General features: G+C 44.4%; 1 protein-coding gene across 6 annotated transcripts in view; it reads left to right on the top strand.

Moving 5' to 3' along the window:
* LOC143301522 (uncharacterized) overlaps positions 1 to 26,526 on the top strand; it is a 169,358-nt gene that overhangs the window by 18,515 nt on the left and 124,317 nt on the right. For 4 of the 6 annotated variants that reach the window (XM_076615876.1, XM_076615880.1, XM_076615879.1 and 1 more), the window contains 9 exons: positions 3,723 to 3,824; positions 4,702 to 4,876; positions 6,604 to 6,624; positions 10,448 to 10,560; positions 12,447 to 12,532; positions 13,142 to 13,592; positions 15,067 to 15,260; positions 15,834 to 16,026; positions 17,480 to 17,728. In XM_076615876.1, the coding sequence (XP_076471991.1) occupies positions 3,723 to 3,824; positions 4,702 to 4,876; positions 6,604 to 6,624; positions 10,448 to 10,560; positions 12,447 to 12,532; positions 13,142 to 13,592; positions 15,067 to 15,260; positions 15,834 to 16,026; positions 17,480 to 17,728 (1,584 nt within the window). The remainder of the gene's footprint in view (positions 1 to 3,722; positions 3,825 to 4,701; positions 4,877 to 6,603; positions 6,625 to 10,447; positions 10,561 to 12,446; positions 12,533 to 13,141; positions 13,593 to 15,066; positions 15,261 to 15,833; positions 16,027 to 17,479; positions 17,729 to 26,526) is intronic. The other 2 variants (XM_076615877.1, XM_076615878.1) reach the window with 2 other exon arrangements.

Below are 26,526 nucleotides of genomic sequence, written 5' to 3' on the forward strand. Positions count from 1 at the left end.
CCTATCTGGGTAGAGCTGACTTATAGTGGCCTTTAAGTGCTTATCATTTGCATCCTGTATCATTCAGTCAGACTTCAGTTACTCACACACATGTGTATTTGAGTAGATGTTTCTTCAGAGTTTTGCTTGGGACAACCCTTTGCTTGCCATGGGTTCTTTTACGTGCACTAACCACATGCTGCACACAGGACCTTGGTTGATCACTTCATCCAAATGACTAGCATCCAGACAAGCACGCAGGGTCAAGTTGAAGGGGAGAAAATTCAGGAGAGTGGAATTCAATCCCACACCCTGAGGTATGCTGGCTCCCAAGGCAGATGCTTTACAACTAGGCCTCCACTCCACTTAAAGACTCGCATAGTCTTGCACATTTAAATGTAGATTAAGCTTCGGGAGAAGATGGATAAGTGTGATTGTCACAGAAAAACATGATGTCTTACACACACACACACACATTACACACACACACACACACGCACACACACACACACACACATGCACACATACATGCATGCACACACAGAGGTAAATATATCTCATCCCCAACGTGTGTCTAACATGATCCTTATTTTGTTTTTCCCAGCAACTATTTTCAGTGTTTTTAACGCCCCCGCCCCCGCCCCCACCCCCGATCCCCCCCACTTTTTTTGTTTGTTTGTTTTTGTTTAACCAGTTTAACACGAACCGTCTTGAATGACCAAAAACTGGTGGTAAGGCCACTGCAAACTTTGCATGTGTACAGCATGAATGAATGCATCCCACAAGTCCGTGTGACAGATTCTCTGAAACTTGCCGAGGAGTTGAAAGTACCTGCATTCTGTTTTTATTGGTTGGTTTTGATATTGTGTTGACATGTATCATACACAAACCATCACACCCTCCAGACCCCCACCCAGAGTCACTGTGCGGAAAGACCAGCAGTGGATTCCACTTGAAATGAAGACAACAGTTGTTGCTGATGTTTGTGTGACTGTGGGGGAAGCCTTGTGGCATGGTGCAGAAATACAGGGTGCTGAAATCTACATGTCTAGAGTCATGACGATAGTAAAGTGATCACATTTATGTACTTCCTGCTGTTTAGTCTTTGCTATTTCAATCCTCCAGGCAGGTATGTTTTATGACATACCGTTTCTGAAAAACGAAAAACAACACCCAGTGTGCTCCTTTGAGTAGTATCCAACTGAAAAAAGAAATATTTAATCCACATTTTGAGCTGTGTAGCTGTGGTCTGCCATTTTCTTCATCTCCAGAAGTTCATTGAGCTGAACATTAACTGGCTTGGATAGGAGTATTTCCATATTATAGGAATTTCTGTATTGACATCTACGTGATTTAAGATAAAATTTGTTTTATTTTGCATCTGTAAGACGACACACACTTCAGTCAAGTAGTTCCTGGACACGAACCATAACCTTTTCAGGAGTGACAAAATTCAGTCATACTGACAAATGATCATCATTCAGGGATTCTGCTGTCCATGGCATGCTCTTTTTTATATATATATATATATATATATATATGCATTTATTTGCTGCTCCATCATCTGCACCATTTCAGTGGCTATACTCCCATGCTGCTCATTCTGAGTCCCCCATACACAGCCACGCCTGGGTTTGTCTGTCGTGGCCCCGGTGCCGGCAGTCCACAGGAAACCATTGATGTCAGGTCACCAGGAGGCCACGCACAAGAGAAGACCCTGCACTACTCCTTAGTCACCTTGGTGGTGTTCAGTAGTGCCTGTTCTGATTTAACATGATTGGGACATCACCTACTAAGGCCCCTACTGATGGCAATAATGGCTTCGTCGTGGAGCCAGACTGAGTGAGCATCTCCCCCAGAGTGGAGACTGGCGGTGCTCATTTGTCCCCAGCCAAGGAACCAGAATGCTGATTTCCAAACATATCTGTAATGCATTATGCTCATTGTGTTTTAAACAGTGTCTTTGTGTGTGTGTGTGTGTGTTCGTGTTCCTACAGAGTTTGATTCTTTCTCTCAAGCTTTCGCTTTACACTTGGGCTTTATCATTTATACCAGTTGTCAGTATGGCCATAAATGTTGGGGGGTTAGATGAGGTTGTATTGAGGTTGTATGTTTCCTTTTTTGCCTCAGTAAAATCCCTGTACTCAGGTATTTGAAGTCTGGCCTTAAAACCTACCTCTTTCCAAAACAGCTCCTCCCTCCCCTCCCTCTTTCTGTGCATAGTTTGGGTGCGGGTCACTACCGCGAGCGTCACTACCGCGTGTAACACTGCCGCGTGTAACACTAACGCGAGTGTAACCCTACCGCGAGTGACACTTCCGCGAGTAACATTTCCGCGTGTGCAACAGTAACGCGAGTGTAACCCTACCGCGAGTAACTCTTCCGCGAGTAACACTTCCGCGAGTAACACTTCCAAAATCAAGGATGCAAAACCGTGGGTTCAGATTTGGTGCGTACATTTTGATAAGGCGCCACATTTCATCATATGTCCGTCTGTTCTTTCCTGCCAGAAGAGCATACAAGCATGGGAAGACATGGTTGCCTTTAATGACATGAATGGTGTACAGCTGAAAGAACAGTTGTGGTGCTACTTTGAACGTGCCGTCGGCCATCCAGTTAGAGTTTGCAGTCATAAACCGCAACATTTCGTCGGTTCCGAAGAGGATAATGCGTTTCAACCGGTTTTCTTCTTCTTCAACATCATTATCAGCGTCACCTGTATCATGCAATAGAAACCTAACTTGAGTGCCTCCAACTAGAACGTCTCTGAATTGTTCCGGAATTTCGAAGTCTTCCAAATTTCGTGGCAGAGGGGGAAAGGCATCATCTCTTTTCCGTTTTCTCTGAATTGTTCGCCTGAGTGATGATCTCTGTGGCAAATTGGTCAGCGTCTCATCAGTCAAATTTGCCATCATTTCACCAATTAACGCCAGTTGACCGTTGTTTTATTTATACGGTCTCGACGGTAAATATACCAGTTGTAGAGGATCTTGTCATTGGAGTAACGAGACTTTATTACCTCCATGGCCAACGTTTGAAGCAAAGTGCGTGTTCGACAGAAGAACACTGTCCTTGAACACTAACTCAACGCTTGTTGTGCTAACCAAAAGAACTTACACTCTCTCTTGTGGCCGCTCAAACTCACTTGAGTGAACTTCCACTCTCTCTTTGCGGTAGTGACCAGCACCTGTTTGAAACAAAGTGCGCGACAATGCTGCACGCGCGGAAGTGTTACACGCAGTAGTCTTACACGCGGTAGTGTTAAACGTGCGACAACGGTGCACGCGCGGAAGTGTTACTCGCGGAAGTGATACTCGCGGTAGGGTTACACTCGCGTTAGTGTTGCACGCGGTAGTGTTACTCGCGGTAATGTCGCTCGCGGTAGTGTCGCACAACCGCATAGTTTCTCTCGCCTTCTGTCCACATGCATTTATAGGTGTTGTCTTTCATTCCTTTGGTTCAGTCGTGCTTGTGTGTGAAAATGAGGTGTGAAAGTACTTTTATTTATCTCAGCACAAGATTCAGGTCAATATGAATTATCATGATTATTATTTGCAGTTCACAGAAAGTTGAACCAAGAGATAATACATGCGGGATTAGCGTTAACATGATTGTGTTGTTGAAGTTGACCCAAGCGATAATACATGTGGGATTAGTGTGATAATACATGTGGTATTAGTGTTAACTTGATTGTGTTGTTTGTGTTTTTATTGTGGTACAGTGAAGAACATTATGTTTGCCAGGTGTGGACGTGTGGGCCAAAGCGAAGAACGACATGACAGCTGAAGACATCCTCAAGTCCACTCACTCCAAGCTGACTCATGAGGCACTGCAGATTATCAGTGGTCAGTGTGCACAGTAAACCATGGTGTTTTCTCAGAAGCTGCAAGTGGAGAAAGTGTACCTGGCAAAATGGTTCACAAGCACGACAGTAACATCTTTGTAGCATTGCTTTTATGATGGTGGTTCACATGGGTGATTGTCATACATCGGTGATACAACAATGATTTTAATATGAAAGGCATAAACTGTGCCTGTTGCTCACTACAGTGATATGATTTTTTTGTAGACTTTAGTTTTGGAATCTTCAAGCATAGTTCTGTGGGTTCTTTTATGTGCCAACATGCATGCTACACCAGGGACCCCAGTTAATCATCTCCCCGAAAAGACTACACCCAGACCACCACTCAAGGTCTGGCAGAAGTGTGGAGTAAAAATCCCAGTCCGAGTATGAGACTCAAACCTGTGGAAACTCAGTTCAGCACATTACTGCTTGGTCAGTGCTCCACTTAACACAATACACTGCAGAATCATTAAGCTGGCAAACAGTAGATGATGATAATGTTGACATGACTACTTATATAGCACCTATCCTCGGTCAGAGACCAAGCTCTGAATGTTTAACAGACTTGGAGTCATTAGCACAACAGGCTGCCTACCTGGGTTGAGCCAACTGACAGCTGCCATTTGGGTGCTCATCATTCGTTTCATGTGCCATTCAATCAGGTTTCAGTTACACACACATACACACTCATACAGACATGTAACATTGTACGTGTATGACCGTTTTGCTTCTGCTTATTTTGACAAAGTTGGCAAACAGTGGATCACTGTGTCTGCTTTTGGTACGTCCTGTAGGATTGGTATCAGTTCTTTGACCAGATGCCACCGCTCCATCCCCAGCTCCTGACACTGTGTCAGCACATGGTGGCTGTGTTCCAGGGCATGTCAACAGCCAGCGCACGCCGGACTCTGACGGAGAGCGAGACATCAATGGCATCCCGGGGCCTGGCCATGCAGGGGAGGCCACCCCGCCCAGTGGGGGCCGACCAGTCCCCAAGCCCCGCTCCATGTACGGGAACGGTGTGGGGTCAGCACTCTTCATGGAGTCCAACAGGTCAGGGTCCTGTGGGGAGGAGGGTTGACGTGTTGGTCATGTAGTTTGCTTCAGAGAAATTTGATCCTTTTAGCAACTTTTAGGGTGGGGAGGATATAGTAACAGTATGCAGCACATTGAATCACAGCATCACTCCAACAGTGTCATAAAAGCATAATACACACTAATGATGATAATGATGCTGATGATAACTACAACAACAACAACAGTAGTAATAGATTCAAAGAAATGTAATCCTTTAGCCCCCTTTGGGGTGTATAGGATACAGTAACTACATGCAAACTGAATCACAACTTCAATCCAACAATGTCAAAACAAGCATAAAACACACCAAAAATAAAAATAAAGAATGCTAATCATAACAATTTTACGAGAAAAAATCAGACTTAAGCCTACTGCCATGTAAGTTCTGGATGTAAAGGCAAGTTACACAGCCTTCCCAAGTTCTGTGAATTCACTTAGTTAATGAATTCTCTTCACCCACTTGGCTGAAGTGTGTAGCCCTGTGTTGGTGGTTTTGAGCAGCCTGTACTGGGACACATGGAATGCAGGATAACTGGATGTGTGATGGGTGTCAGTGTTAGTGTTCACTGGTGGTGGTTTCAGTCGATTCATTGTAAAACCCACATATTTCTTTTCCACTTTTGACAGTATTCTGATCAGACTGTAGGCTGTGTTATTGTTTGTAGGTAAAAAGTGTCAACTGTTCTTATTTGTACAAAAAAAGGAAAACAGAACTGTTCTTGTTGATAAGCTAAAAAGCCACAGAACTGTTCTGTGTTGAATGGTGTGAAGTATCATAGCTATGATTGCTTGTAAACCACAGAACTGTTACTCTTCGTAATCTACAAAACCGCAGACCTGTTATGTGTTGAACGGTGTAAACTGTCAGAGCTATTATTGTTTGTAAACCACAGAACTGTTATTTTTTGTAATCTACACAGCCACAGAACTCTTCTGTGTTTATCAAGTAAAAAAGTATCAGGGCTAGTATTGTTTGTAAACCACACAACTGTTATTGTTTGTAATCTACAAAGCCACAGAACTGTTACTTGTTGAACGGTGTAAAGTGTCAGAGCTATTATTGTTTGTAAACCACACAACTGTTATTGTTTGTAATCTACAAAGCCACAGAACTGTTACTTCTTGAACAGTGTAAAGTGTCAGAGCTATTATTGTTTGTAAACCACACAACTGTTATTGTTTGTAGTCTACAAAGCCACAGAACTGTTATGTGTTTAACGGTGTAAAGTGTCAGAGCTATTATTGTTTGTAAACCACACAACTGTTATTGTTTGTAGTCTACAAAGCCACAGAACTGTTATGTGTTTAACGGTGTAAAGTGTCAGAGCTATTATTGTTTGTAAACCATACAACTGTTATTGTTTGTAATCTACAAAGCCACAGAACTGTTATGTGTTTAACGGTGTAAAGTGTCAGAGCTATTATTGTTTGTAAACCACACAACTGTTCGTAATCTACAAAGCCACTGAACTATTATGTGTTTATCAGGTAAAAAAGTATCAGGGCTAGTATTGTTTGTAAACCACAGAACTGTTATTGTTTGTAGTGTACAAAGCTACAAAACTGTTATGTCTTTATCAGGTAAAAAATGTCAGAGCTGTTATTGTTTGTAGGCTAAAAAGTCTTAGAACATGAAAAATTGCACAGTTTTATCAGTACCTTTTGGACAGAAAAGGTCTTTATTCACAACTTTTACGTTTCAGACATCGCAAAAAGTACCGCAGGTAATGACACTTGTCTGTTTCCCATTAGTTCTCCCACCACATTGCTGTTGTGCCTTATTTTGGGGATGAAGAAGAAAGATCTAGAGTCATCAAATGGAATATGAAACAAAACAACGCTCAATAAACAAAATAAAACTTGTCTTATGTTGGTACACCATCAATATCTTACAACTTTTTGTTTAGAGAAATGAATTGTTTATTGAACAGTCTCTGTAAAGCTTATCATTGATGAGGCTCTTTCATCCCAGCTGAATGTGTTTTTGGTGGTGTTCTGTTAGGAAGTGGTTATCTGAACAAGGAAAGTGAGTCCTGTCTTTTGACTTATAATAAGAAAGAAAGAAATACAAGGAAAATGTACACCCACATTTCCAAATAACAACCCCCTCTCTACCCTCTACACACACAAATACATGTATGCTTTCATGTATGCATATTCAAACACTCACATGCACACAGGAATTTACAGATCTACATTTTCTTTAGAGGTATGTTGTGATTATATGCACGCACACACTTGCTCACCTTCTCACTTGCTCATTTACTTGCATAAAGTCAAAAGACGACATCACATATACATGTGCAGGCATGCTTACAAACATACACACACATGCCTGTTTTCACACACAAACACATGCACATATATTGATGTGTGCTCACACAAACATACAAGTCTTTCTCAGATACATTTCATGAGGCTGTGTTGACTTTGACTTCATCATTTTCTTTGAACAAGTGCTGCTACAGTAAAAGAAGTGAAGTTTTGTTTGCAGTGACTTAGACTTGTCAGCAGCTGTTGATGTTGTGGAGTGTTGCCAGTGTCTGTACATTTCACTGTCAGAGTCCTGTCAGCCTTGAAGGATGCGTTCTCAGAGTAGCCATCCTTTGTTAACTCACTGGGGGATGAAATCTGAGATAGCTTTTTACAGCAGAGGATCACACCGTGTTGACTTCTGAGTTTACTGTCAACAGTGAACTCCAATCCAAAACTCTTTCATACCCAACTTTTTTCAATCCATACCTTGTTTCAGAAGTCACTGCCTTCACCAGTCTTCCATCATCTGTTTGACCTGTATTTGGCAGTTTCTGTTCGGATCTTGAAATTGAAAATGTCAAATAATCAGTGGTATAGGGTGAAGGAAGTTTTCATGAGCAGTGACAGTGACAAAGAGCCAAATGATTCAGAGTTCAGTCAAAGTGAGGAAGGTTTTATTACAGTAGTAATCAAGCTAAAAGCTTAACCTATCTCCTATCATCAAGCCAAGTCTCAGGCCAATTTGTCCACGAATAAAATCACAGTAGTGCTTTTTGTCCACTGCCTGTTCTCTAATAGGTCAGGAGTTGCAGTTGTGAGGCAGCAGTGAAAGGGTCACCTGTCAAAGCCTGCACAGCAGTGAGGGCTGAGAATGTGATCCTCATACCCTCACTGAACTGCTGTTGTGTCCAAATGCGCACTTCCGTTACTGTCTTTACCTTCCATTGATGTACTATCTTTTTTTTTTTTTCACTCTTTATGACTACATTGATCTTCATCTGGGAGCCATAATATATTTTCTTTCTTCACCCTCACTGTGCTGTGTGGCACATGAGGCTGCTGGAGATCTTCACTGCTGTCTGTCTTGTGTGGTCAGCTAGCTTCCCCCATGTTGAGCTGGCCTCTGTCTGTTAAATTTCATTTATTGGTTGGAATTAATACTTCAGTTTTAGTTCTAAATAAGAAATTGAAAGTTCCTGTGAATTTATTTTCCGCTTTTTCCCAATGTGTGTTTGTGTGTGTGTATGTGTGCATGCATATGTGTATGCACATGTGTGTGTACACATACATTTGCATTCATGTTCTGAATGTCTTTTTTGTGTGTGTGCTTTCTTTTTTTCACCCCCACACCCCCCTTTTGTTGTTGTTGTTGTTTTTTTGCTTGGCATTCATCTTCCCACAGCTTCAGAGTATTGATTGATATTTTCTACTGTCTGTCCCCTTGCCTTTGTTCTGTTGTGTGTTTCCCTCTCATCTTGGATGGAGGAGGAATTTTGTTGTTGTTCTTCATTCATGGGCTGCAACTCCCATGTTTATGCATGTGTACACGAGTAGGCTTTTACGTATATGACTGTTTTTACGCTGCCATGTTAGCAGCCATACTCCGTTTTTCGAGGGTGTGCATGCTGGGTATGTTCTTGTTTCCATAACCCACTGAACGCTGACATGGATAACAGGATCTTTTGGTTGTGAATACACACGAAAGGGGGTTCAGGCACAAGCAGGTCTTCACATATGTTGACCTGGGAGATTGGAAAAATCTCCACCCTTTGCCCACCAGGCGCCGTTACTGAGATTCGAATCCGGAACCTTCTGATTGAAAGTCCAACACTTTAAGTACTTGGCTGTTGAGCCTGTTGGAATTTTGTTCAATGTCCCGTCACATATATTGGTGACTGAAGACATTTTGTTAGAGTATTAATGTGTATATTTGAGTATTATCATTTAGAAGAGAAGGGGGATGTGGATGAATGGTGAGTTGGAGGAAACCGGGGATATAAAGGAGGGGGTTGGGGTGTGAAAATTGACTAATATCTGAATACAATTACAAAAAATTACTTAATGTATTTCACAAAAAAGAAGTGGTTGATGTAACAAGGGAAACAAGTGATAATGAATTCAAAAAGTCAGAAACATCAACATTCTGAATCACCTGTGATGACAGGCTTTCGTGCAGGTAAGGCTTCATCAAATCACAGTCCAAACTTATATGCTTAATTGTCACATTACTGAAGGGTATGCACTTGACTTAAGCAATATCTGGTCTGTAACGAATTATCCTGGATGTCCAGGGTTTGATGAGCAGTGCATTTTGAGCATGAGCTGGTTTGAGGCACTTTGAGTCCCTCAGCTCTGTCCTGTTTTCTCCATTGTGTTCACACATTGGGAAATGTCGTCAGTACAACAAGAACAACCACAATAGTAATGACAACACTAATAATTCTAACAATAGTAATGAAGATAACAATTTGTGTTGTTATTGATTCATAGTAATAGTAGTAGCAGCAGCAGAGAGAGTGGGTGAGTAAAGACAGTCTGTCATTTCTTTTCTTTTGTACACACACTCACATATATATATGTGTATGTGTGTGTGTGTGTGTGCATGTGTGTGTGTGTGTTTGTGTTAACCTCATAGCATTGTAAACCCACTAACGTAACCCTTCACCTTCACACACATCCTTATCGTCACCATGTCATGTTGATTTGGTGTGAAGGGTTAGCTGAGCTACTAGTTTTATGTTGACGCAGTTGAGCATTTGTAAGGTTTGACAGTCCTGATATGGCCCTGTGTGGTCATCTGGACCATAAGCAGCAACAAACAATGAACAAAGCTGAGCAACTGAAGGTCTGACATTCACAGGTGTAGCTATGTTTGTGTGAACTGACCACTAATTCTTTATACATATATATTATTAGACCAGACACTAATACAGGCATGCACAGGTTTCCATGAGCACACACACACACACACACACACACACACACACACACACACAAACACATGCATGTGCACACACCACACACACACACATAGAGACACAGACACAGACACACACACACACACACACACACACACTATGTATTAACATTCACTGTGCCAGCTGAAGCCAGGTGTGTGTGTGTGTGTCAGGGTGTGTTTTTTTTTTTCCAGCTCCCAGCGCTGCTGCACACACTCACTCAGACATAGACACACACACATACATACACACATGCAAACTATATACAGTTCTAAATTGGTGGTGTATTCATCAAGCACCATGCCAGCTGAAGCCAGGTGTGTGTTTTTTGCAGCACCCATAGCTGCCCTTCAGAGCCGCAGTCACCACCCCCACCCATCCCCCCTCGCATCTCTATCCGCTCTGTGGACACGCCTCCCAAAGACGTTTCTCCTGCTGTCGACACTGGTCAGTGTGTGTGTGTGTGTGTGTGTGTGTGTTAGCGATAGTGTGTGTGGGTGAGAGTGTGTGTGTAAGAGAGAGTGTGTGAGTGAGAGTGTGTGATTGTGTGTGTGTGTGTGTGTGTGTGTGTGAGCAAGAGTGTGTGTATGTGTGCGTGTGTGTGTGTGTGTTAGCGAGAGTGTGTGATTGTGTGTGTGTGCGTGTGTGTGTGTGTGTGTGCGAGTGAGAGTGTGTGATTGTGTGCATGTGTATGTGTGTGTGTGTGTAAGCAAGAGTGTGTGTATGTGCGTGTGTGTGTCTGAGCAAGAGTATGTGTATGTATGTGTGTGTGTGTGTGTGTGTGTGTGTGTGTGTGTGTATGGATGTGTGTGTGAGTGAGAATGTGTGTATGTGTGTGTTTTTTGGTGTTGATTTTTTGGTGTGTGTGTGTGTGTGTGTGTGTGTGTACATGTGTGCTTATGTGTGTTTGTAGGTGTGGTCCATGGAATTGATTGTTGATAAAAATGTGAAAACAAAATGAGGGTGAGGGTGCTATGGGTGTGGGTGAATTATGAACTTACAACAAAGTCCTTTGGAAATGACCCGTCATGCACAACTTATTTTTGCAGCAGAAAAAAAAATCAGTTGACACCAGTCTGACTGGACTAAACAAAGGTATGAAACAGTCATTCATGAACAAACAGTTAACGTACAAATGGTGGTGAAAAAAACATGTAACAAGAGGAATGTAACATTTTAACCCCTAGGCTGCCTATATGATGAGATAACTCGTCATGGAAAGCATGTACGCTTCGCTGTCACAATGATGAGATAACTTGTCATCGAAATATTCTGACTTTTCCCTGCTTTGCATTCAGTTCGTTGACAAAAATGCTGGCAGCTTTAGTTTGGAGAATCTTTCTAGATTCTATTCATAGCTAGAAACACCATCTGCGTCATAAGGCAGTCCTTTATTTGAACGTTTTGGTTGGGTTACTGGCCGCAGTCTTTGCCTGGCTCCTCTCCTCGCTCGCTCAACAAAATGTCGGACTGACTCCGTGCTCAAGACATGCGATCATGGCGAACCAAGATTACTTTCTTTAGCTGATGCTCAGAAAGAATTGAAGCATAAATTTGAAGGAGAAGACAGTGGTGAACATTTATAGGACGATTTGATAGAAAATAAAGGGAGTAATCAAGAGAGTGGCCAAGATACGACTATCAGTGAGTGATGCCGGCTGTTCAGCTCCAGCAGACGACAGAAATCACCGAATTTTTTAGCAGTGTGAGCTATTTTCTTGGCACTCAGCCAACGCGGTCTGATGAGAACTGGATAAAGTGACTGTGTGAGAGGGGTGAAGAGGAGGGGGGTGGAGACTGAGGGGGCGTGGCCTCACATCCATATTATCACTTGCAGAAGTCACAATGTATCATGTATCTATTTCTTTTTCAGTTTTTTTTTTTATATTGTGGTTGTTCAAGTATGATTTTTTGTGTGCAGATATCCATTTGTCCAGAAAATATATTTTAGTGCAAATTACCTGACTAAAGTTTGTAATGAACAAGTTGAAAATGTGACAAAAAACCCCCACTGATTTCAAAACAACAGCATGTCACTAAAAATACATAAAATGGGAAAACATCATGTGTTTTGTATTCTTTATTCATTTCCCTTTCAGAAAATATATACTTTTATGGGTCTTTCTCCAATAACAAAGAGCACAAAATTTTTTGAAAATTTATACCCGTTTTTTGTGAAAAAACCCTGGCAAATAGATTTCACATCTTATTTTCCTGGCAGCGAAAGGGTTAAGGGTCAGCAGGTCAGACTGTGACAGATCTGTCTGTCAGGACAGTGGGTGGGTGTACCACCTTGTTGCTGACTGTGTGTTTGGTGCTGGTGTGATTGGCAGGTGGCCAGGACTCGGCCCAGCTGACAGCGAGGGCCGAAGCAGCGCCCAGCCGGTCCCGAGACGCCAGCCCCATGTCAGGCAGCAGGGTGAGTGATTATCCTTCTCCTTCTTCATCTCCTTCTTCTCCTCTGTCTTCTCCTTCTCTTTTGTCTTCTCCTTCTTCTTCTCCTTCGTCTTTTCCTTCTTCTCCTTCGTCTTCTTCTCCTTCATCTTCTCTTTCTTCTTCTCCTTCGTCTTCTTTGTACGTATTGGATTAACAAAGAGCTGTTGTTATGTTTTTAAGTTTTGTTGATACATATCATCCACAAAGAGCTGTTGTAATGTTTTGATGTTATGTTTATATCTATCTGGATGATGTAAGGCACTTTGAGCAGCATTTGTACTGGATATCGCTCCATATAAAAGTTATGAATTGTTATTATTATTATTATCATTATTAATGTTATTATTATTACCTGTGCCTTTGGTCTCTGATGTACAGTCAGAAACATTTGGACGTTGGATACTGCAGTGATATCCAGGCCCTGTTTACAGCAGACCAGCCCAGACACACATGTACTTCACCGGCCACAGCTCTGCCCTGTTCCTGTCCATTTAAGCTTCCAGGAGATGAGAGTGTTATTTGTTGTAGTACCAATTTTTTTTGTTCATCTTTCCTATCATTATTAACACCCACATCCACTGTCTGTGTGCAGGAACAACCAAAGAAACCTCCAAGGAAAACGCCAAGTATGCGGAAAACTGACCACACCCATACCACCACCACCACCATCACCACCACCACCACCACCACCACCACGAGTACCTCAGGCAGTGAGCCCTCCACGTCCGTCCGTGACGAACCTGGCCGTCATCCTTCTGGTTGTGAGACTGACCCCGTCCCTGTGGACCATGTGACGACAGACCCTGACCAGGTCACAGCGACTGTCGCACAGGACATGGACCCTGCCCCCTCTCTCCTTGTGGAGACCGGGCACACAGACAGGGGGGAGGGGGGAGGGGAGGGGCCTGGGGGGCTGACACAGGCCCAGTGGACAGAGAGAGGGGAGGGCGACAGTGAGGAGGTGGAGGGTGCAGGGGGGGAGGCGGTGCCGGTGTGCGTCAAGCGGGAATCCATCTACGCCAACGCCACCATCATTGCTGCAGGTAACTGTTGTACAGCAGTGTGTTTCATGTTGTGATGGTTGTTGTTTCTTGTTTGGGTGTTAGTGCGAGGGACGGAGAGTCCCTGACAGAGGGAAGAACACACTCAGCAAGACCTGTTGACATGGTCCTCTACCACTGTTTAACAGGGGGTTGTCTGTGCATTTGTTCCTGTATCTGAGGGAATTGTTGCAATATCTTTTTCTTTTCTTAAAATTGATTACCATTTCGTTGTCAGTTTTCCTGTGTATGTTAAGTGCATGCTGAATGTTGGACCAATGTTCACAGTGTCTTCTTTTTTTTTGGGGGGGGGGAAGTTCACAGTGTCTTCAAGACTCACCAGGATTGATTTGAAATCATGGTGCCTGGTGGGTAAAGGGTGGAGATTTTTCCTATCTCCCAGGACAACAGGTGTGCAGACCTGCTAGTGCCTGAAGCCCCTCGCCGCATGTGTTTATATGCACGCAGAAGATCAAATATGCATGATAAAGATCCTGCAACCCATGTCATCGTTCGGTGGGGTATGGAAAGAAGAACATACCCGGCATGCACCCCCACCCACCGAAAATGGTGTGTGAGTGCCTTCATGGTGGGGGAAAACATGGTCCTACATTAAAAGCCCACCCGTGTTCACAACTGAACCTGGGAGTCACAGCCAAGGAATGAAGAAGAAGTAGTTTGAAAGCATAATAGTGTGTGTGTAAGTGTGTTTAGTGCATGAGGGCACTAGTTTTCCAGGGGAGAAATTTGTTCTAAATCACTCGGGACGACAAGTTTTCTCCCTTGCTTTTTCCCCACAGACGGTCCATTTGTAAGGGTTTGGAAAAAAAATTACAAAAAATACAAAATGCAGAGTCAGGAAATGAAACTTTCAGAACTGGTTTATTACGTGCTGGGCTATTACATATAAAAAAAAATCAAATTTTTCATCTTACTTTTACAGTTTTGCCATTATGTAGAAAATAATGCCAATTTTTCACCTGGAATCACCATACCCATGCTCGCTTTCTGCACTTAATTCACTTTCTTCTTCATCATCATCCACCTCTTCAGCATCCAACCCTTCAGTTTGTAGCCAAGTACTTGGCAATACTAAAATGTTGCCGTCACTGACTTGTTTGCTCCACAACATTTTGAGAAGAATCAGCTTTGCTAACAGGCTGGCATGTGAGCAGACGACCGGTCAGTGACTTAGTCAGCGTGTGTGCGAGACGGGCCATACATGACAGGCTGGCCAATCATACCATTTGGTTGTTGAGTGACCCAGAATAGCGCACTCTGCTTGGCTAACCACAAAATCACGTGTACAGCGCATGATGGATTTTTATTTTTTGAAAATGCTATTCCATTCCATCGTCTGAAACAGAATACATTTTATGTAGGAATGCTCACGCATTCCGTTGCCCGGAGAGATTTAAAACAGGTTGCGAGGGTGTGCCATCCTCTGTGTTACTGTCACTGACTTCTCCATCAACAGAGGAGGAAACCAAAGTGGGCAAACCCCAGCGCCTCCTCTTGGATGAGGGCAGTGCAGAGAGCACGGAAACTGCAGCTGATGAGGGGGATGCTGCAGAGCTACTGAGGGGGTACACGCCACCCCCCACCCCTGACTACCCTCCCCCCTCTCCCAACACTGCTGCACAGGGCATTCAGCAAACCATTTATCCTCAGGTTAGTGTATGTGTGTGCGGGGTGTGGGGGTGGTGGGGTGGGGCGTTCCTTTATGTGCTTTTTGCTGTGTCTGTAGGACTCTGTGTGTGTGTATGTGTGCTTGTGTGTGTGTGTGTGTGTGTGTGCATGTTCATGTGTGTGTGTGTGTGTTTGCATGCACATGTATGTGTGTGCATGTGCACGAATGCGCATGCATGTGTGTGTGTGTGTGTGTGTGTGTGTGTGATTGTGATGTGACAGGTAAGGGAAAAGGGACAAAGCAGAAAGGAAACAATAACATTGTTTTATACATGCCAGGATTTCTTCAATTTTCGGTTTGATTGTGATCAACATATCACAGAAAATGGAGAGAGAGAGATATGTGTTTGAAGTAAAAATTGATTGAATATGTGATGAGTATTCAAAATTAGCTTTCTTCATCCATCAGTTTTGTCTGGTTCTTTGAGGAAAGAGTGCTTCATTTTGCCTTGAATATCATGTTGGCTGGAGTGTTGACTTTAAAACAGTGTGCAAGGACAGTTCCAGCTTCAGTCAGCACTGACAAACTGACGCCGTGTGCTGTGTGTGGTGCAGCAGGCGAGGCGTCAGTCAAAGGACATGGAGACAGCCACAGAGAGCGCAGCACCACAGGACACGCCGGCACTGCCGTCAGCCATTCCCCAGGACATGGAGGGGGCAGTGGCAGGGGGTGATAGGGTGGTGGGGGCCGTGGCCAGGGGCAGTCCTGTTCGCCGCTCCGCACATGGAGAGCAGCGCCTGCCGCAAGGTGGGTGAGGGAGGAGTGCATGCACTTAAAGCATGTAACAGAACCCATAGGCAACAGAAATGTTGTCCACTTTGATAGGAAAACAAATACACTTGCAGGCTGAAAAACACACACCAAAATGTATGGGTGACTCCGTACTGTAGCAACACTCTCTCCCTTGGAAGAGCAACCTGAATTTCACACACAGAAATCTGTGAGAGATAACAATACAATGCAATGCAATGCAATACAGTACTATTCAATGCAATGCAGTGCGATGCAATACAGTACAATGCAATGCAGTACAGTACAATGCAATACAATGTGATGCAATACAGTGCAATGCTATTCAATACAATGCGATGCAATACAGTACAATGCAATGCAAAACAATGTGATGCAATACAATACGATGCAATGCAATGCAATGCAGTACAGTGCAATACAATATTCCCAGAGAGTGTTTGTAAGCATAAACTGTTTATGTGTATGGGTATATTATACTGTGTGTTGGAAGGAGGGGAGGGAGGGGATGTATGGATGTGTGTGGTTACAAGTATGTGTGTGTGGTGGGGAGAGGCCGTATGCCAAATATAAAAATCCCTTGCAAAAAATGAATGATTTAACTCATGTCAAGTGATCTTGTCAATGTTTATGAATACCCTTTGGCGTAAATACTACCGTATAAGGTTTCACTTGTTTTTAATGGAAACCAATTATGTGTTGTGATTTTTATTGACTCACTTGTGTAAACAAAGTGAGTCTATGTTTTAACCCGGTGTTCGGTTGTCTGTGTGTGTGTGTGTGTTTGTGTGTCTGTGGTAAACTTTAACATTGACATTTTCTCTGCAACTACTTTGTCAGTTGACACCAAATTTGGCATAGAAATAGGAAAAATTCAATTCTTTCCAGTCATCTTGTTTAAAACAATGTTGCACCTCTGGGATGGGCACAAAAAAATAAAAAAGAAGCCTAATTATATGCAAACTGCATTTACTGTTATATTTATATTTTTTGTATTCTGTAAACTTGGCACTTTGACCTCTTATTCTGACACAACAACAAGAGGAGTCATTATTATCATTTTTTGTTCAAACAGGAACTTCTTTTCCTAAGCATGGAATTTTATTTTGCAAACGTTTTGGTGCAGATAGTAAAAAAGAGAAATTACTCTGTAATTAATGCTTGGGGACTTAATTTATCACAAGTGAGTCTTGAAGGCCTTGCCTCTCTTGTTGTTTTCTTTTCCAATTTTTGTGATTATGATGATCTTTTGTGGAATTCAGTTACTTGTGTTTTCTGGACTAATATAACCTTCCTTGCAAAGAAAATCAAAAGAGAGAGAGAAAAAAAAGAAGAAAAAGTCACTGATAAAAAATAGAACCCCCCAAAACAAACAAACAATATGATACAATACAATATCACAATACCTTAGTCAGATTATCTCCTCATCATTGTCACTTCCCATTGACAGACTACAGTCCGGTGCCAAAGGAGCGTGGAGGGTCCCGAGGCACCCCCCCAAAGCCCACTGCCAGACGGAGCCGGGGCAGCAGCAGCGGCAGCAGCAGCAGTGTGATGACCGTCAGCGATGACGGTGCCACCCCCCACACCCCCCTCACCCCCCTCACCCCCAACACGCCCAACACGGTGAAGGTGGAGGGGGAGGAGGTACAGATGAGGCCTGGCCGGTCTGTCAGCGAGTGGGACTCTGTCTTTGCTGGTGAGTGGGCGTGTTGTGTTGTGTGTGTGTGTGGTGGGGGGGTAGGGGGGGAGTCTGCAGCATGTGAGTGTGTGTGTGTTTGTATGTGTGAGTGTGTATGGGTGTTTGTGTGTGATTGTTGGTGTCAGGAGGTGTTAGTGTAAATATGTAGTGTGTTTGTGTGGGTGTGTGTGATGGTGGTGGTAGTGGCAGGTGTATGCATGTCTTTGTGTGGGGGGAAGGGGTGGTGGTGTTTGTGTGTGTTTGTGTTTGTGTGTGTGTGTATGTTTGTGTGTTGGGGTGTTTGTTTGTGACTGTTGGTGTGTCAGGAGTTTGTGTGAATATGTAAGTGTGTTTGTGTGAGTGTGTGTGGTGGTGGTGGCAGGTGTATGTATGTGTATGTTTGTGTTTGGGGGTTGAGGGGTGGGACATTTGTGTGTTTGTGCGTGTGTGTTTGTGTATGTGTATGTTTGTGTGTGGGTGTGTTTGTGATTGTTGGTGTCAGGAGGTGTTTGTGTGAGTATGTTAGTGTGTTTGTGTGAGTGTGTGTGGTAGTGGTGGTGGTGGCAGGTGTGTGTTTGTGTGTGGGGGTAGAGAGGGGGTGTTGCTTTTGTGCGTGTGTGTACATGTATGTGTGTGTGGATACCAGGTGTTTGTGTGTGATTGTTGGTGTGTCAGAAGGTGTTTGTGTGAGTATGTGTGTGTATGTGGGTGTTTGTGTGTTTTTATGCATGTATGTATGTTTATGTGTGTGTGTATGTGTGTAAGGGGTGTTTGGGGGGGGGGGGGGGCATGTGTGCTTGCATGTGTGTGTGTTTGCGTGTGTGTTTGTGTCTCCATACATTTTTTTACAAATTGAAATTTCAGATTCTTTAGTAGTGGAAAACTAGGGAGCTTTCGCTGTCAGACACTTCACAGTGTTGGCTTTTGTGTGTGTGTGTGTGTCTGTGTGTGTGTGTGTTTAGTTGAAGTAGTAGTATTAATAATAGTAGTAGTGGAATTGTGGTTGAGGGGAAAGGGGAGAGAGAGACACACACACACACAGAGAATCAACACACACAGAGAGAGAGAGAGAGAGAGAGAGAGAGAGAGAGAGAGAGATGGAATTGGGAACAGGAATGGAAATGAAAAAATATGTTACGATTGTGATCATTTACAAAGAAAAATATACCATCAAATAGTATATCTTTCTAAGGCTTACTACAGATACAGTAATAGATATATTACATTCATAGATAGATGTGACTCCCAAGAGTGACAGTGTTTAAAAGTCCTATAGAATTGAAATCTCTCACTGTGTTGGATGTGATTGTCCCATTCTTGCCATCTGCAGTCAATAATTCTTTGCTTGAAAACTTTGAGAAAGTCAAAAGCAGATTCTGCACCCTGATTATGCCAAACAACTGAAAACCCATACATATCTAATGTTGTACATATCTTTGTGTGCTTTCCTCTACCAGCAAGTTCATTTGACAGTCTGAATGCCATATATGGTAATCCATGTTACTGCATTGTGGTTAATTTTAACCAAAACATGATACAGTGCACATGAGATTTCAAACAAACTGGATATCTATCTAGTTCAATATAAAGCAAATCATTCAGTCTTCGTATATCTACACCTGACAACATTTTAATACTGTAAATATATCCTTTATCAGTATCATACACTGCATTATCATATCCTTTATCAATATCATACACTGCATTATCCTATCCTTTATCAATATCATACACTGCATTATCCTATCCTTTATCAATATCATACACTGCATTATCCTATCCTTCATCAATATCATACACTGCATTATCCTATCTTTTATCAATATCATACACTGCATTATCCTATCCTTTATCAATATCATACACTGCATTATCCTATCCTTTATCAATATCATACACTGCATTATCCTAACACCAATTTAAGATCCATACTGTGCTATGGGCTGAACTTGGGCATCAAAGAAGTTATAAGATAATTCAGAGAGAGAGAAAGAGAGAGAATGAATGAGTGGTTTATTGATATTTAGGCCATAGCCCCTCATGAGAAAAATGAGAGAGACAGACAGAGACAGAGACAGACATTTCACCCTCATTTGCCCAGTTTCCCCCAGCCCTCCATTCATTCACACCCCCCACCCCTTCTAACCGATAATAGTCAAATGTATTGATAAATACTTTAACAAAAAGTCTTCAATCACTGATGTGTGTGATGGGACATTAAACAAAATTCCTCCTCTTCCACAGAGACAGAATAAGTAACATTCAAAAAACATGCAATTAAAAGGGTGGAGTTCTAACAAAACCTTGGAAAAGTCATAATCAGCACCACCAACACCAACTATTAAAAGAAAAAGTGTGTGTGTGTGTGTGTGTGTGTGTGTGTGTGTCCCATGCATGTGTGTGTGTGCGTGTGTACTTGCGTTTGTGCATGTGTGTGTGTGTGTGTGTGTGTGTGTGTGTTACATGCATGTGTGTGTTTGTGTGCTTGTGTGTGTGTGCGCGCGCGTGTGCAGTAAGACTATCAGAACTTCTAATTCAGCATGCAGGGAATGCTGACAGTGATAGCAGCAGGGCATTACAGAGGAGAGGCCCAGAGCAGCACGCATTGCATCATCACATCACATTCCTGACATTCCAGGACAGCCTTTCTCCATATCCCCTATCAACATCGGGGTAGGGACAGTTAGTGCCATCACACCTCACATGTCCTTTTCTTTTCTATTTGGTTGGAGAGGGGTTAGCACAGGGGGGTTGTCTGTTTGTTTTTTTTGTTTTGTTTTTTTTGGGGGGTGGGGGGGGGGGGGGGGTGATTAAAAAAAGAAAAGTTCATCATTTCTGGATGTCCAAAGTTGGGGTTTTTTTTTTTTTTTTTTTTTTTTTTTGCTGTTGTTGTCTTTTCCCTGTGGAAAAAAAAAGACATGGAAAAAACGAAATGACAAAAAAAAAAAAAAAGACTCACTGATACCGATAACACAGTTCACACTGCAAATGAAATAACACACAGTGATACAATCAAGAAATAAAAACAGAAACAAAAACAAAAACAAAACACTCCCCCTCCAAATAAAAAACAAACAAAAAACAACCCACACAACAACAACAAACAAACGAACAACAACAACAAAAACACACACACAAAATCCACCCATCCCCTACAAACAAGCAAGAAAGCAGATGACCAAAAAAAAAAAGGACATTTGATCAATATGTCTCTGTGTCAGTCACATATACATGCACTCATGCTACAGTGTGTGTGTGTGTGTGTGTGTGTGTGTGTGAGAGAGAGAGAGAGAGAGTGTGTGTGTGTGTGTGTGTGACAGAGAGAGAATAAATTTTATTTGCATTAATCCATAACAATGTCTATAAGGTGCACATATGGACACCCTTCACACACACACACACACACACACACACACACACACACACACACACACAAGCACACTCACAAACACACACACACACACACACTGGAAAAAAAAACAACTCCAAAAAACAGCAACAAGAGATTTAACTTTCTCCCTTGATGACATTTTTGTGATAGCAGTTGTGTGTGTCTGTGGCTGTGTGTGTGTGTGTGTGTGTGTGTGTGTGTGTGTGTGTGTGTGTGTGTGTGTGTGTGTGTGTGTGTGTGTGTGTGTGTGAATGGCCACTTCAGTATGCATCAGATTGATGAGTCATGATGCAGTGTGCATATATTACAGATGTTAATTGATTAGCATCATGAATATTGTATATGGCAGACAAAATGCCCATCAATATTCAAATTTATGGAGATCTTAGTGGAGATCATCAAACAGCAACATGCAAGAGGTATGATTTCTTTGATGTGTATTCATTTTAACAGTCTTGTTTTGAGCACAACACACACAGTTCTGACTCTTGTTTTGAATGCATTTTTGGAACAGTCTTGGGCACACTGTTTATATTTACTGCAATGTTAGTTTGGACTTCCTGTGGGCCTGTCATCAAATCGGTAACTTCTGTGGAAACATGTCAGAATGTCAGTGATTTTAGATTCCCTGTCAAGTTTCAGTTTGGAGGTGTCAAAGCTTGAGGACTGATGATCCATGTATACATGGCCTTCGTCACCACATCTGCCAGACTTGAACTAGAAAAAGAGCAGATGCCTGACCAGATCACAGTGCAAGATCAAAGCAAAAATGGTGCACTTGACAGGGCATTAAGAGCTTACCCAGGGTTTCCTGTCCAGGTGTTGGAAAAGTGATGGCATTTGAGAACTGAACCCCCACCCCCGTTGCCATGTACAAGCAGTCTCAAGCAGAACAAACAGCCTCCACATCATAGACATACTTGATGCAAACATACATAGCTCAGTGTCTCAGTGCTCGGCTTCTTTTTTTATTTTTTTGTGCCCCTTGATTAGAGAACGCATGTTCAGCCAGACCAGGAGGGAGAAACAAGCTTCGCGTTCCCAAATCACTGCGCCGCTTCCGATCAGTAATCTCATTTCTCAGCATGTGAGATGCTTTCCCTGTGGTGGAGAATATCCCATAGACTCCCCCCGCCCCCCTCCCCACTCTTGTGTGGTTGTAGCAGTATATATATATACGTGTCGGAACAGCGCGCGCGCGATGTCGGAGCCAGTGTTAGTAGACTGTAAGCACTTGTGCTGCTGCCAGCTGCTTTGTACGTCCGTCAATGTAGTCTCGCGTTTTGCTGTCGGCGCAGCCGTTTTGCACGTGCTCGGAGTTGTGTGTGTGTGTGTGTGTGTGTGTGTGTGTGTACGTCATGGTGTGTGTGTGTGTGGAAGCGTCGGAGGAACAGTGAGTGTGAATGGTCGGGAGAGGAGCAGAGCGGCGGCCGGCCTCTGTGATGGTGTGGTGTGATGAAGAGCGGTTAGATTGCGTGCTGCTGGGACAGTGAGGGTGGAGGGTGCATGGTGGTGGTGGTGAGGGGTGCGACAGGTCCAGGGGTCAGAGGACTGGACCTGTGTGTGTGTGTGTGTGTGTGTGTGTGGGCCCACCGCTATATCCGTGGGGGGCAGGGAGCCCGTACCATCCCATCTTTCTTTGGGGAGCCACTGTCAGCACAGGCCGGTATGTAGATGGTGGAAGTTTTGTCGGTGTGTGTGCGTGCGTGCGTGCGTGCGTGTGTGTGTGTGTGTGTGTGTGTGTGTGTGTGTGTGTGTGTGTGTGTGTGTTCTCCTATCCCATTCTGTCCATCTGTGTGTTTGTTGGGGGTATTTGTGTACATGTGTGTGTAGATGTGTGTGTGTGGAGGAGGGATGAGGGAGGGGAGAGAGAGAGAGAGAGTGTGCGAGATTTCTCTTTCATATTTCAGTCTGTCATGTCTCTGTCTCACCGTGTTTCTCCCTCTGTCTCCAACCATCGATCTCTTTTACATGTGGACCGCATGCCTGTGCATGCGCGCGCGTGTGTGCGTGCTTGTGTCCTCGATTACGATGTTGAGCGAGACAGCCACGGGATAAAAGACAAGAAAACTACAAGACAAGACCGGGGGGGAGGGGGGGGGGGGGGGGGGGGGAGAGAGAAAAAAAATCACGAAAAGGCGAGACAGAACAATAGGGAGAGTCCAACAGGACAAGGCAGAAACTTGAGAAAGCATGACAAGACACAGGAGACAGTAATTAAGGGGCGTGTCAAACGATGGCCAGAGACATGACAGGGGACAAGGCGAGAGGCGGCAGCAGACAGGGGCAGACACAGGGTGCAAGACAGGTTACAGCCGTTCAGGACCAAAGCAGACTTTTCACAGAACTTGCCCCTCGAACAACGGGACCCGAACTGAACAGCCTACGATCATAACTAAACTGGCTGTTTGACCGAACCAAGAACTTGGCCCAGATCAAGCTGACCTTTGGGACGTCAGCCAACGGGTGGTTAAACTCCTAACAGACTATCCAGGCCAAAGCAGGCGAAGGTCTCACAATATCAGACGTGACAAAAGTTCATATCATGGATTTGGTTCTTTCATATCGGGTATTTGTAGACCTGGAGTGACAGGGAGGGGGTATCTATAGACCTGGAGGGTTTAGGGAGGGGGTATTTATAGACCTGGAGGGGGCAGAGAGGGGCTGTTTATAGTCCTGCAGGGGAAGGGATGGGGGTATTTATAGTCCTGGAAGGGAAGGGATGGGGGTATTTATAGTCCTGGGGGGCAGGGAGGGGGTATTTATAGACCTGGAGGGGGCAGGGAGGGGGTATTTATAGACCTGGGGGGCAGGGAGTTTTTTTTTATAGACCTGGAGGGGGCAGGGAGGGGCTATTTATAGTCCTGGAAGGGGATGGGGGTATTTATAGTCCTGGGGGGCAGGGAGGGGGTATTTATAGACCTGGGGGGCAGGGAGGGGCTATTTATAGTCCTGCAGGGGAAGGGATGGGGGTATTTATAGTCCTGGAAGGGAAGGGATGGGGGTATTTATAGTCCTGGGGGGCAGGGAGGGGGTATTTATAGACCTGGGGGACAGGGAGTTTTTTTTTATAGACCTGGAGGGGGCAGGGAGGGGCTATTTATAGTCCTGGAAGGGGATGGGGGTATTTATAGTCCTGGGGGGCAGGGAGGGGGTATTTATAGACCTGGGGGGCAGGGAGGGGCTATTTATAGTCCTGGAGGGGAAGGGATGGGGTATTTATAGTCCTGGAGGGGCAGGGAGGGAGGTATTTATAGACCTGGAGGGGTAGGGAGGGGGTATTTATAGACCTGGAGGGGGAAGGGAGGGGGTATTTATAGACCTGGAGGGGGAAGGGAGGGGGTATTTGTAGACCTGGAGGGGGAAGGGAGGGGGTATTTATAGACCTGGAGGGGGAAGGGAGGGGGTATTTATAGACCTGGAGGGGTAGGGAGGGGGTATTTATAGAACTGGAGGGGGAAGGGAGGGGGTATTTGTAGACTTGGAGGGGGAAGGTAGGGGGTATTTACAGACCTGGAGGGGCAGGGAGGGGGTATTTATAGACTTGGAGGGGGAAGGTAGGGGGTATTTATAGACCTGGAGGGGGAAGGGAGGGGGTATTTGTAGACCTGGAGGGGTAGGGAGGGGTATTTGTAGACCTGGAGGGGAAGGAGGGGGTATTTATAGACCTGGAGGGGAAGGGAGGGGGTATTTATAGACCTGGAGGGGGAAGGGAGGGGGTATTTATAGACCTGGAGGGGTAGGAGGGGGTATTTTAGACCTGGAGGGGAGGGAGGGGGTATTTATAGACTTGGAGGGGGAAGGTAGGGGGTATTTACAGACCTGGAGGGGCAGGGAGGGGGGTTATTTTAGCCCTGGAGGGGAGGTAGGGGGTATTTATAGACCTGGAGGGGAGGGAGGGGGTATTTATAGACTTGGGGAGGGGAAGGAGGGGGTATTTACAGACCTGGAGGGGCAGGGAGGGGGGTTATTTGTAGACCTGTGGAGGGGACAGGGAGGGGTATTTACAGACCTGGAGGGGAAGGTAGGGGGTATTTTACAGACTGGAGGGGCAGGGAGGGGTATTTACAGACCTGGAGGGGGAAGGTAGGGGTATTTACAGACCTGGAGGGCAGGAGGGGGTTTTTACCCAGGGAGAGTGCGTCACTATACTACAGTGCCACCCAATTTTTTGGGGGGTATTTTTTCCTGCGTGTAGTTTTATTTGTTTTTCCTATCAAAGTGGGTTTTTCTTCAGAATTTTGCCAGGAACAGTCCTTTTGTTGCCGTGGGTTCTTTTACGTGCGTTAAGTGCATGCTGCACACGGGACCTCGGTTTATCGTCTCATCCGTATGACTAGCGCCCAGACCACTACTAGTACTCAAGGTCAAGTGGAGGGGGAGAAAATATCGGCGACTGAGCTGTGATTCGAACCAGCGCGGTCAGATTCTCTCGCTTCCTAGGCGGACGCGTTACCTCTAGGCCATCACTCCACATAGGGAGGGGGGAGGGGGGGCGTGAAAGCTGGGAGATATTAACTGGTTAGTTTAGTATGGTGGTGATTGTTGTGGTGGAGTTGCTACAGTTGTGTGTTTAAGAGAGAGAGAGAGAGAGAGAGAGAGAGTGTGTGTGTGTGCGTGTGCCAGTATAAGTGTGTGTTCAAACGTGCGTGCGTGCGTGCTCGCGCGCGTGTGTGCGTGCTCGTGTGTGTGTGTGTGTGTGTGTGTGTGTTCGATCAATCATTCATTTTAAAGAGGCTCCAGCCATTCGGTAAAAGTAATACACGGCAAAGCGTAACAGGGAGGGGGTATTTATAGGCCTGGAGGGGCAGGGAGGCATGGACATGCATGTGCAACACAGATATGTTTTCATGAGTTGAGAGAGGGATGGCGAAGAGAGAGAGACAGAGAGAGAGAGAGAGAGAAAGAAGGGAGATGCTTGGTGACGTGACTCCCAGTGAAAATCCCCAAGGAAGTATCCAGCACACACAGGCCAGACCCAACATGGGACACACGGGGCTGTGAGAATGGAAGCATTGAAAGGCTGGCGCTGTGTCCAGGAACAGTTGTGGTGGGTGCGCGAGGGGAGTGTGTGTGTGTGTGTGCGTGCTTGCGTGCGTGCGTGCTAAAGCGCTTCGTTTTTGTTGTTGTTTTTCCTCGTGTACTGATTAAACGCTGTAGCTTTCTTCACCCCCCCCCCATTCCCCCCCCCCCCGCCCCACCCCCACCTTGCGGTCATTTCCTCCCATGAGAATGATGAAGATATTCACTGTTTTGTGTCAGTGTATCACCACACTGTGGAAAAGATCCCTGTAGAGTGTAGCTTACACAGCGATATGCCATGCCAACCATCTGCCTGTTGGAAAGCTGGTTTTCTTGATGCTGTCTTTTTCGCTTTTTAAACGTGGAACTCGATTATGTTCTTGAAAATCGATCGCGGAATAAT

Source organism: Babylonia areolata, chromosome 27 (genome assembly GCF_041734735.1).
Source record: "Babylonia areolata isolate BAREFJ2019XMU chromosome 27, ASM4173473v1, whole genome shotgun sequence".
Lineage (NCBI taxonomy): Eukaryota > Metazoa > Mollusca > Gastropoda > Neogastropoda > Buccinidae > Babylonia > Babylonia areolata.